The sequence below is a fragment of the Trachypithecus francoisi genome, unplaced genomic scaffold (genome assembly GCF_009764315.1).
Source record: "Trachypithecus francoisi isolate TF-2019V2 unplaced genomic scaffold, Tfra_2.0 Lachesis_group1, whole genome shotgun sequence".
NCBI lineage: Eukaryota > Metazoa > Chordata > Mammalia > Primates > Cercopithecidae > Trachypithecus > Trachypithecus francoisi.
This window is the reverse complement of record NW_022681454.1, coordinates 176,939,581-176,952,302: the sequence shown is the minus strand read 5'-3', so window position 1 is coordinate 176,952,302 and position 12,722 is coordinate 176,939,581. Positions and strand designations below refer to the sequence as shown.

Sequence of the window (12,722 nt, the reverse complement as noted above, 5' to 3'; positions counted from 1 at the left end):
CAAACTACGGCAAGAACAGAAAATCAAACACCACATGTTCTCACTCATAGGTGGGAACTGAACAATGGGATCACTTGGACACAGGAAGGGGAACATCACACACCGGGGTCTGTTGTGGGGTGGGGGGAGGGATAGCATTAGGATATATACCTAATGTAAATGATGAGTTAATGGGTGCAGCACACCAACATGGCACATGTATACATACGTAACAAACCTGCACGTTGTGCAAATGTACCCTAGAACATAAAGTATTTTAAAAAATCTTACTTTTAATACAAGATTTTAGTTAAAAAAAAATACATGACTATACCCTGCTTGTAAAATATTAAAATACAGTGGATAATGCTAAGTCTCTTTGAGCACCAGCTCTCATTCCAGTTCTCACACTCCTCTCTTCAGAAGAGTCCACAACCACCAGGGCAGTACGTGTTCTTGCAGGCCCTTCTCTACATACAGCCTAGAAAACACAATACACTGTGCACAACGTTCTGAAGTTCATTTTTCTCATTCAGCAACATAATTTATGAGACTTTTCATGTTGCTACCTCATTTTTTATAGTAAGTTTTTTTTTTTTTAAATTTTATTTTCTGTCACGGGCGCATCTTTTATAACATGCTTAGAACACAGTTTAGCCTTTCCAGTATAGTCTGGTACTGATGATAGCCATTTTAATTGTATCCAAAACAACACTGTATTGAATATCCTTGAAGGAGCCCTAACTTAGATACTGACAAGTATTTTACTCAGACACAGATTCATAAAGTTAACCTCGGAAGGCACCGCCTGCTATGCAGCTCCTGCATTAAGGGGACTTCAGGCCATGGTGCCTTCGCCTTAACCTGTTGTTCTCGGTTATGTGCCCTGCAGCCTGCTGCTTCCGAAGGGAGGGCTCAGCTAGATCAGACTGAGTCCTAGCTTCCATGCAGCAAGCGCCCTGGCACAGCTGCTGTCAGGGGAGAGTTATAAGAACTAACTCAGCCTTAATAGCTTGTGGGGAAGTATCTGGTGCTTCAGTTCCATCCTCTGATTTTTACCTTTTTTTTTTTTTTTTTTTTTTTTTTTAAGAGATTCTGGGCAGCACAGGAAGACTTCAGGGACTTTAGGGTCTTGCTCTACTGCCCAGGTTGGAGTGCAGTGGCATAATCATAGCTTGCTGCAGCCTCAAACTCCTGGGCTCAAATGATCCTCCTGCCTCAGCTTCAAGAGTAAGCTAGGAATTACAGGTATGTGCCACTATGCTGGGCCAATTTTTAAAATTTTTTTTTTTTTTTTTAAGAAACGGGGTCTCACTGTGTTGCCCAGGCTGGTCTCAAACTCCTGGGCTCAAATGATCCTCCCACACCGGCATCCCAAAGAGTTGAAATTACAGGCATCAGCCACTATGTCTGGCCCTGATTTTAGCTTTTTTTGTAGTCTACAGCTATTGTTACATTTAGAGACAAAATAAATGAATTTCACAATAAATTTCAAAATGTTCATAATGTGAAGTTGGTGTTACTTCAGTATATCTCAACTCTTAATCTTGCCTGGATAAATGCCAAGAAGAAAGTAAGTTAGTTTGGCCACATGAACATTGAGGTTCTGTGGGATTTAACTGAACAAATGTCCTAATGCTATAGTGATGCTGTTAGTAGGGCCTGGTCTTTAACTAAGGGATCTCTACATAATTGACCTAAATGGAGTTACCCAGCACTGACTCTCAGTGATCTTCCAGGGTCCTAAAGTGAAGAAGAAATTCAGTTAAGCACGGGCCTTCCAGAATGTGAAGATCACGGAGGCATCTGGCCAGATTACTGGACAATTAAACCAAGTCTAACTGCTTCCTAAAAAAGCATTAGGAAGGTAAATGAGTCAGTCAGTCAATCTCGGTGCCCCTGTAGCTTTCTAGGCCAGAGAAAAAGCACACACCAGAAAGCATGCTTAACAATTCAAAGATGGCTATTTACAGACATCCAAAAAATGTATCCCATGGTCATAAATGCGACTCTTTTTTTCCTAACATCATCTAAGTAAGGCATTTTAAACTCAGATTCAAGTTTTTATTACAGTCTGTTTCCACTTTTTTATATATAATATCTTTATTAAGAAAAGGAAACATCCTTATTTACTGTTGAACCTTGTTAAACACCAAAGGAGCTTCTGACCAAAGGTCCTACAATTTCCTTCTTTGATTTCTTTGTATTCAATTGTTTTCTATTAAATTTACAAAGGTTCTATTTTTATTGTCATAATCTGACTCTTTTGTGTTATGCATATATTTCACCAAGACCAATTTGAATTTTTTTCTAAACACATTTTTAGTGACCAAACGATTTCACAGATCATTCATGATCCTCACTCAGCCTTGAGATTTTTGACTTACATGATTATTTCACTTTATTCTCTAGTTGACGACATAACACGAGCTAGAAGGAGACACTCGTGGAAGTCACATACTTATAGGTTGCTTATTACCCCAGCAGAGCTGACCAATGCATGAGTCTATCTAAAGTACTCACTCTCTATCATGTCATACAGTTTCTCTCTTTAATGCTATTACCATGTCTGAATTGATCTCCTTTATTGCTCTAGTCCTCCTTCCTACCTCCCCATGACTTATTTTGTCCACCACTGTAGTCCTTAGTGGCTAGAACAGCGACTGCTGCTCATTCATCATGTGTTCAATGAACCTATCTTCTGGTGACCACCACATCTGCAATGGTGACCCCTTCGACCATACACTAAGTCACGCTTAGCTTTTGCAAGTACTTGTTTTGCAGCATTGAAAAAGTCCTCCACGAGGAGGGCACGGCGTTCTGCCCTGAGTGTGAGGCTGGTGTTGCTTGGCTGCAGCTGCCATTTGCCACTGATGATCATTCTTCTCTTCCCCTGTGAGACTAAGAAGGAAAGGATGAAGTCTGAGTGGTTCAAAAAAATTAAAAAGTACAAAAATAAAAATAAAAGGGCTGGGCCTGGTGACTCACGGCTGTAACCCTAGCACTTTGGTGAACCGAGGTGGGTGGATCACCTGAGGTCAGGAGTTTAAGACCAGCCTGGCCAACATGGTGAAACCCCGTCGCTACTAAAACTACAAAAATAAGCCGGGCGTGGTGGCTGGTGCCTGTAATCCCAGCTACTCAGGAGGCTGAGGCAGGAGAATCGCTTGAACCTGGGAGGTGGAGGTTGTAGTGAGCCGAGATGGCGCCACTGCACTCTAGCCTGGGTGACAGAGTGAGACTGTGTCTAAAAAAAAATAAATAAAAATAAAAAATAAAAAAAAAACTCCTCATCCTGTCCCTGAGTACAATTAAAAGACAAACTGAAAGAATCACAGATTTTTTTAAGTTCTAGGGCTGGAATTTCAAGAATCAACAGAAAACTAAGAAATGTTCCTAAGCAGCCTAAAGAATGGTACTAACATGCCACAAATCAATCCCATACCTACTATTTGCTTTGCTATTTAAACATACGATTGAATTTTTATAGCTTACACGGATACTTTCTTCGGTGGTATTTCCGTGTGCTCTCTAGCCTCTATATTCCTCTGGCATAGCACCAGATCCTCCAAGCACTAAAAATCAGACATATGGAATGTGAGGAATGTTTGATAACTATACTAACTTCAGAGATCAACTTAGTCATAAACAAAAACGCATGCCCTTTGAGCTTAGACTCAAATTCAATTTGAAGCAAACATAAGTCATGAGGCTGAATGCTGGCAAAGTATGCAAGGTGAAGTGGGGTGGGCTGGGAAAACTCTAAATATAGTTCCTCATCACAGTGAAGACAAATACTGCTTCTTTATTTTAACTGAATGTGCAAAGCATTGCTTGGCTAAGTTTTAGATTAGTAGCACCTGGGTTAGAAAAACAAACCATTAAAAAACAAAGCGTGCTGTTTCCCAGTGCTTTCACAAACACCTCCTTACCAGGGGCTCATCTTTCTTTATCCTTTTCTATAGGTGCTAGGTCTGTTCAAGATTAATTAAAAGCAAAAAATCAAGTACAAAAACGATGCTTTGAGGAATTGTTCTAGTCCAAAAGAGAACCAGTTGCAGCATGTTTACCACAATGGGATCGCAATTTTTAAGGGAAAAAAAGTTACAAAAGAATTTTTGAGGCCAGGCATGGTGGCTCACACCTGAAAACCCAGCACTTTGGGAGGCTGACATGGGCAGATCATTTGAGCTCACGAGTTTGGGATCAGCCTGGACAACATGACAAAACCTCATCTCTACAAAAAATACAAAAAATTAACCGGGTGTGGTGGCGTGTGCCTGTGATTCTAGCTACTTGGGAGGCTGAGGTGGGAGGATCACCTGAGCCCAAGAGATCATGGCTACGGTGAGCCAAGATCACACCACTGCACTCCAGCCTGGGCAACAGAGACACTGTTTCAAAAACAAAAACAAAAACATAAATAAATAAATAAATAAGAAATTTTGAAACTACACAATTTATGCTAGATGTTAGATGATATTAGATATGCTAGATGTTAGATGATGTTATGGAACTATTTTTTTAAATTTCCACAGGTATGATAATTATAGTCCTATAAGAGAATATTTTTGTTCCTGGGAAATGTATGCTGAACTATTTAGGAGTGAAGGGTCATAATAGCTGTCTGTACCTTACTGTCAAATGTTACACTAAGAGAGAAAATACAGACATAAATAATATTTACCTTACATATACCATCTATACTGGGAAATGTATGCCAAACTACTTAGGAGTGAAGGGTCATAATATCTGTACCTTACCTTCAAATGTTACAGCAAGAGAGAAAATAGACATAGATATATTTATCTTACATATACCATATATACTTGTAGAATATTACAGAGAGAGAGAAAGACAGCACGAGAGAGAGAGAGAGAGGAGGAGGAGGAGAAAGAGGAGGAGGAGGAGGAAGAGGAAAAGGAGATAAAATTGGCAAAAAGTTAATTGTCAGATCTAAGAGCAGGATATATATATTGGTGTCCATTCTACTGTTTTCATTTTTTCTTATGTATAAAAATTTTCAAAATAAAAATTGGGGAGGATAAAATTCGTTATTAAAGAACTCCCAGTAAACACTATGTAGATTTAATATATGTGCTTACCTACATTCCCTCTAGAAAATAGCAGAAAGGGGATTTTTAAAAAGGCATAAACACAGAAGGACAATGGGAAAGTCGGTGGATGAGAACAACAAAATTTGGGACAGTGGGGAGCAAACTGCAGTGTAGTAAGTGATTCAGCAGATGTGAAAAACAGAAAGCCTAGGTTAGTAACAGAGAAAGCCCAGCAGCAGATCAATTCATACTGCAAAAGCCTGAAATGGCTCAGGAATTCCAGCACCAAAGACTTCAGACAGAGGGTGTGACCATGGAGGACTCGCCAGAAGTCTGTTAAGAAGCAGTCAGACCCCCCGCCTGCCTTTGCCCAACCTGCACAGAAACAGAAGGTTTATTCTCTAGAAAGACTTAATCAGATGGGCTGTGGACTTCCAGGTGGCTGGGACTGCTGAAAGGAGTATCTTATTAAAAAGAGGGAGCATAAGAGAGTGTGCACACACTGAACAGCAAGCGTCCCAAGCCCTACTTCCATTACTCAGTTTGCAGAGCCCAGGAGCTGGGCTTACCTATGTCAGGCCGGAGAACTGGAGGGTTTTCCTGGGAAAACTAACCAGACCAAGAGAAAAGAGCTACTGACATTAACATCTGGGAGTGCCTTAACGGAAACACTGAGCCAGATCACTGCCACATGACTACCCCACCCACTAGTAGAGAGCTTCCAAACAGCTTTTTGTGCCTCATTCTTAAATATGACTGAGGGCTGTCTCAGTCAGGGCAGGCTAGATAACGCTGCAATAAAAAATAATACCAAAGTCTCAGTGGTTAAAAACAACAAACATTTACTTCCCATTCAAGCCAAGTCCAAAGTGGCTCTGGATGAATCCCCGGGCAGCTGGCCCCCACAGTGTGGAGCATTCCAGACAGCATCTTGGGTGCTTGTGGCATCTCCAATCTCGACATAAGCATCAATCACCCAAGTAGGGGAGATGTGCACATCACTTCTGTTTGCAATCCACTGGCCAAAACAAGTCACATGGAGGCAGGGAAGTTAATCCTGTCTGCTGTGTCTGGAAGGAGTGAAGAACCAGAATGGTTGGTATTACTTATCTCAAATGCAAAAGCTAAGAATACTAGTCCCCCAAAATGAAAGCAGAAACTAAAATAACACTGAAAAAACTGAAGAATTCATTTCTTCAGAGATACTGAAGAAAACTTCAATTCGCATCTTCAGAGAGACAGAACAGGTCACCATCAAAACAGAACTACACGGCCAGGCAGGTGGCTCGCGCGTGCAATCCCAACACTTTGGGAGGCCAAGGCAGGAAGATGGCTGAAGCCTGAGAGTTTGAGACCCGCCTGGGCAACATGACAAGACCCCACCTCCACAAAAACAAAGAAATTTAAAAATTAGGCAGGCATGGTCGTGCATGCTTGTGGTCCCAGCTACTTAGGAGGATGAGGGGGGAGGATCACTTCAGCCTGGGAGGTCAGGGCTGCAGTGAGCTGTGACTGCACCACTGCACTCCAGCCTGGGTGACAGAGCACCCTGTGAGATGAGGAGGGGAGGGGAGGGGAGGTAAATAAATACATACATAAATATTTGGAGGAAAGAATTTAAAAATTCCTGGAAATGAACAATATGATGGCAGAAACGATCTACTGACAAATTAAAAGATCAAGTTTAAAAATTTTCCCAAAGAATAAGAAGAGAAAAGATAGGGAAAGTGAACAACCGATCTAGGAGGTCTAATAACTGACTTGCATGAGTTCCCGAGAGAGAGAACGAAGTAAATACAAAGAGAAAAATATTATCAAAGTACTAGTGCAAGAAAATTTCCCTAAACTGAATCTGAATGACACCAGTTTCTTGATCATATATGACCCACCTAGCACAATGGTTACAAAAGGCCTACATCAACGGCAACACTGTGAAATTTTAGAACGTAGGGGCAAAAACAAAACCTAAAATCTTCAGAGAGGAATCAGGTCACAATGAGGGAACAAACAAATACCAACAACAACAAAAAGCATCAGACTTCTCAAACACAACATTGGAAGCTACAAGTCAGTAAAGCAGTACCATCAAATTTTTACTCCAAATTACTTCCAACCTGGAATTACATCCCTAGCTAAAATAGTAATCACATATGAGAGAATAATGGCATTTGTGGAGATGCAAAGCCTCAGCAAATCTATGCTCCCTTTCCAACGCAGCTCCACCAAAACAGAGAATAAACCAAGAAAACTGGAAGACACGACACCAGAAAAAGAGCACTCAACACAGGAAAATGACAAATGAAACCTGCAAGATGACAGTAAAGGAGGCCATTGGATGACAGTGTGCAGCAGTTACAGTGATTAACCAGGACAAACTGGAGATTAAGAACAGAAGGTGCAGGAGGTTCCAAACCATAGAATACATAGCATGTTGGAATGTACTGAAAGGAGATTTATAATTCTGGCCGCAAATTGGTAACAGGAATATAGAGAAGTAAGCCAATGGAAAAAAGAGATGATTATTAACTACAGAGAAAACAAAAGGAAATGCAATCATAGTACACCAGATACGTCATCCATGAATAATATTTACATAGTCATAAAAATGTAAACATAGACTACTGATTTCTTTACAAGGTGATAGAAAACACCAAGAGGATGAGCGGAGGGAAGCACATGTGCATGAGGAAGGCAACAGTAAGAAAGCTGAGTCCTCAACCAGGGCGGGAAGTCAGTTCTCAAAATCCAAAGCTGAAATGTCAAGATAGATGAAGTTATTTAAAAACACAGCAGCAAATACCAAAAGAAACTTTTAAATACGTAAATGTGGTTGACTCTAGAGAGAGTCAATCAGGTGTGGGGGAGAGTAGTGGGTCACAGGACGCCTGTCTTTGCTTTGGGAACCTAGTTGAGTGTTTGCTAATCATTTACAGATACAACTTTGATTAACGTAAAGTTTTAAAATCTTCCACTAAGTTTCCAATTTTAATTTTAAAAGTCAGAAAACTTTCCCTACCATGTTTATTTAAGGATTTCAAATTTACCTCTAAAGAAATCTCTTAAAATTTTAGTTACATTTGCTCAGAGATTATGTAAAGTATATTTTTCGGTACTCCAAAATACACAATATAAAAATATGAAGCTATTACCAATATAGACTTTTAGTATAACTAAACTCTAGTGAATCTTAAATCAAATTTTGAAACATAAATACTATACCTTGTTCTTCTAGCTTTCATTTGGAAATCCCAGTCAATATATTGTTAAAACACACCAAATAATATATATGAAAAGTATTCGATACAGAGTTAAATCACACCATAAATGTTTTCACTTTTATTTTTTAACCCTTAACCCTGCTCTCAATGAGGCTAATTGGAAAGATTGAGTCTAATTAGAAAGATAAGGCACATGCAGAAATGTTTATAACCTAAGGCAATTTGTGTTAAGAACCCTGTAAACAGTACGAAGAAGAAACGAAGGCCGTTGATTAGAAAAGCTTCCTTATGGTTGCATCTGAAATAATGGATGTCACTGTAAGCTCTCATCAGTTACCTTCTCTCTTCATTTTTTCTTTTTTTTTTTTTTTTTTTGGGACGGAGTCTCGCTCTGTCGCCCAGGTTGGAATGCAGTGGGCGATCCTGGCTCACTGCAAGCTCCACCTCCTGGGTTCACACCATTCTCCTGCCTCAGCCTCCCCAGTAGCTGGGACGACAAGCGCCCGTCACCACGCCCGGCTAATTTCTTTGTATTTTCAGTAGAGACGGGGTTTCACCGTGTTAGCCAGGATGGTCTCAATCTCCTGACCTTGTGATCTGCCCGCCTCGGCCTCCCAAAGTGCTGGGATTACAGGCATGAGCCACCGCACCCAGCCTTCTCTCTTCATTTTACAAAGTGGAAAAGCAAATTGATTTGAAGAAATTACTTTTTCTAAATGTCATAATAGGAGACTGAGAGAGGAGGATCACTTGAGGCCAAGAGTTCAAGAGCAGCCTAGGAAATATAGCGAGACTGTCTCTATTGAAAAAAAAAAAATTAATTAGCTGGTGTAGTCCCAGCTACTCAGGAGGCTGAGGCAGAAGGATCATTTGAGGAGTTCAAGGTTACAGTAAGCTATGACCGTGCTACTGCACTCCAGTCTGGCTGGCAGAGCGAGACCCTGTCACTTTAAAAAAATATACATAAACAAATCACAACATGATGACCATTTATTTCTCTTCCCTGTTATTTCTACCATGCTCTTGATAAATAGTACGAAAATCAATAGAAACGCAAAACCATGTCACAAAAGTGCATCTCAGCATCCCAGGCTTCCCAGCTTTCACCTTCAGGACTTTTACCTCTCTCTGTGCCAACCCTTTGCAATACATGTTCCCAAACCTGCTCTCCTCAAAAGTGCTCTTCTCTTTACCCCGCCCACTGTCCACGTACCCCACAGGCATCCTAATAACTGACTCCAGGACTTGAGAGCTGGAAAGTTTGTCCAAGGAAGCCCCTGAAACTGTCGCCAGGTGTCTGAAGAGCATGTTCGTGCAAGGCTATGGAATGTTTTAGTTTATACACTTCGAGCCTCCGTGAGGCCGAACTGGTTAGCTGAACTCCTCACTATGACTCTAGGTGTCTGCCTCCTGAATCTGTTTTAAGACAGATAATGGATCAAGCATGACCCACCATTTTCTACAGTGGAAACAGATCTCTGGCAAAGGGCCCAGAAACTGTTAATCTAATGCTTGTGCCTTTTTAAGTTAATAAGCATCTGGAATACTAATCGTCTCAGCATTATTTCTGCTATAGCTTTCTGTTCACTTTTCCCAACAAACTAACTATCCTTCAAGTAACTTGAAAACCTACTTTCCAAATAAAAGCATCCTTTGAATTACACTGTTCTTTCGAAGCTCAAATTAGTATCCATGAGAAAGTATTGATTTATAGCAGCTTCTCTACTTAGTTAAAAGTGTTCCTGCAATGAAAACATAATTTTACATGAATACTTATTTGATAATATAATTATTAGAAATTTAGTAATTCACTGGTTTGAGAGGAACTTGTAGCACTTTATTTAATGCTTTTTTATGCACAGTCTTAAATCTCCAAAATTACTTGCTTCCTTTAACATAAATACTATATTATATAAACAAATTAGGCTTATATGCATAAAGATATTCATCCTATTATTTAGGTATACCATGGTCATACCAAAATGATATTTTTTACAGGGTCTCTCTGATGGCCACCCAAAAATATAATGATTAAGAAAAACATGGTCAGGTGCAGTGGCTCACACATGTAATCCCAGGACTTTAGGAGGCCATGGCAGGCGAATCACTTGAGGCCAGGAGGTCAAGAATAGTCTGGCAACATAGTGTGACGCCACCTCTACGAAAAAAACATTTTTTTCTTCTAGAAGCTCTGAGTCCGTGTTACAGCTCTTTTAGAATTCTTCTAGCAGGTTTTCCAGTCTTCGATAAATGTGTAAAAACCACATGAAGCATACTTGTCAGTCCTTCCTCAACTTTTAACAGCTTTATAGCAACACATAAAATTTCAAGGAGCATCAATAATGATTAAGTAAAATTAAAAGTTTCATGTGCCAATGATTTGTAAGTTTATACTTAACTGATCAATTCTGTTGATTTTACAACTTCTGAATGTTTTTTAAATATGCACATATAAATTTTAGAGGCTGGGCGAGGTGGCTCCTACCTGTAATCCCAGCACTTTGGGAGGCTCAGGCGGGCAGACAATCTGAGGTCGGGAGTTCAAGACCAGCCTGACCAATATGGAGAAACCCCATCTCTACTAAAAATACAAAATTAGCCGGGCGTGGTGGCGTGTGCCTGAAATCCCAGCTACTCAGAAGGCTGAGCCAGAAGAACTGCTTGAACCTGGGAGGCGGAGGATGCAGTGACCCGAGATCGTGCCAGTGCACTGTAGCCTGGGCAACAAAAGCGAAACTCTGTCTCAAAAAAAAAAGAAAAAAAAAAATTATAATACTCTATGCCATAAAATGACATTTCATATTTAAAGACAGTCTTTTAAACTCTTGTATTCACATGCCATAATTTAAAATCCTACTTCACTGAATGAGAATGGTATCTGTTGTCCTCACTGTTTCATTTTTATACTTAACAGTTTCTACCACAGCCAGTGCACACAGTGGCAATGACACCCAGGGATGGAATGAGTAGTTCCATCACAACTAAGTCAAGACACAGACATTGATGTGACCCCAACAAAAGTAATAATGGAGTCTCCAAAATAAAGCTCTATAGTAAAGTTAAATACCCGCTGCACAAGAAATCAGAGCATCTAGGTTCTAACCCCATTTCTACGAATAGCTTGCTGGGAGAGTTTTGACATTTAACAATCTGTCTGATTGCCAAGTTTCTTCTATAAAATGATAATGTTGACTCAAAGATCCAAGGTCAATTCATGCTCTAAAACTTAATGATTTTTTTAGGTTTTGTGACATTTCATGGTACACTGTAGTAATTTATATCTTATTTTCCCACTAATTTAGAAAAATATCCAAATGATCCTTAATTGGCAATGGGTCCTAAGAATTTTGTTTTAAATCCCTGTTATCCAAAAGAGCCCTTTTGTATATCTGGCAGTAGATACAAGGATCTTTCTAAATCTTAAAAAAAAAAAAAAAAGTCAGCCATGCACGGTGGCTCATGCCTATAATCCCAGCACTTTGGGAGGCCGAGGTAGATGCATCACGAGGTCGATAGATTGAGACTATCCTGGCCAACATGGAGAAACGAAACCCTGTCTCTACTAAAAGTACAAAAAAATTAGCTGGACGTGGTGGCACATGCCTGTAGTCCCAGCTACTTGGGAGGCTGAGGCAGGAGAATTGCTTGAACCCAGGAGGCAGAGGCTGCAGTGAGCTGAGATCGCACCACAAAGTGAGACATCGTCTCAAAAAAAAAAAGAAAAAGAAAGAAAAAATCACAGGTTTCCATGGCCAACTACATAAAATCAAGGTATCTAGTCTGGCATTCAGGATACTCAAAATTTGACCTCAACTCACCTCCCAACCTTCTTTCCCAGTGATTCCTTTTCCTGTTCCCAAAGCTACAGTCAAACTAAACATGTTTTTTCTAAGTGCACCAAAGTGTTCCATCACCCATGTTTTTTGTTTATGCCATTTATCTTTACCTAGACTGTTCTCTATCTCCACTAAGCCAAGTCTTACCTGATTATCAAAGCTAGGGGGACCATCCATATAATTTATCACACAAACTGGAATAATTTTGACCAGAAAGATGTTAATTGGATGGGACATTAGGACATCCAGAGCAAACTGGGGCTGACGCAAGCAGACTGGGAGATATGATAGCTCCACACAAAGCCCAACTCAAAGGCACATCTATCAGAAATAACCCCTCTCTCCCGTAAATCTCTGCCACACTTTTCACGTGTATCTCTTCTCACTTATCATTTCTGCGTGTATTCAAACTATGTGTACAAAAGGCTTTATTCTCCCTAACTAGCTTGAGTCATCATTATCCCCATAATGTGTAGCATACAGTAGGTTCTCAACAAATGTCTAATGGGCAAATTATTTCCTAGGTATGTCTAACTCCAGTATATAAAATTAGGTTTCCTCGAATCAGCGCGTGCCTTTTACAAATCAACACCCGAGTTCACACAGAGAAGAAACACACTCCGTGGCCACAT

General features: G+C 40.2%; 1 protein-coding gene and 2 pseudogenes across 4 annotated transcripts in view; 2 read left to right on the top strand and 1 right to left on the bottom strand.

Annotated features, from left to right (window-relative positions):
- WWC2 (WW and C2 domain containing 2) overlaps positions 1–12,722 on the bottom strand; it is a 211,419-nt gene that overhangs the window by 131,000 nt on the left and 67,697 nt on the right. For 2 of the 4 annotated variants that reach the window (XM_033215760.1, XM_033215762.1), the window contains exon 2: positions 2,589–2,872. The exons of the other annotated variants lie outside the window; for them this stretch is intronic. In XM_033215760.1, the coding sequence (XP_033071651.1) occupies positions 2,589–2,596 (8 nt within the window). In that variant the 5' untranslated portion in view covers positions 2,597–2,872. The remainder of the gene's footprint in view (positions 1–2,588; positions 2,873–12,722) is intronic. 4 annotated transcript variants of the gene reach the window in all.
- Positions 2,727–2,910, top strand: LOC117086582 (annotated as a pseudogene).
- Positions 10,452–10,520, top strand: LOC117086498 (annotated as a pseudogene).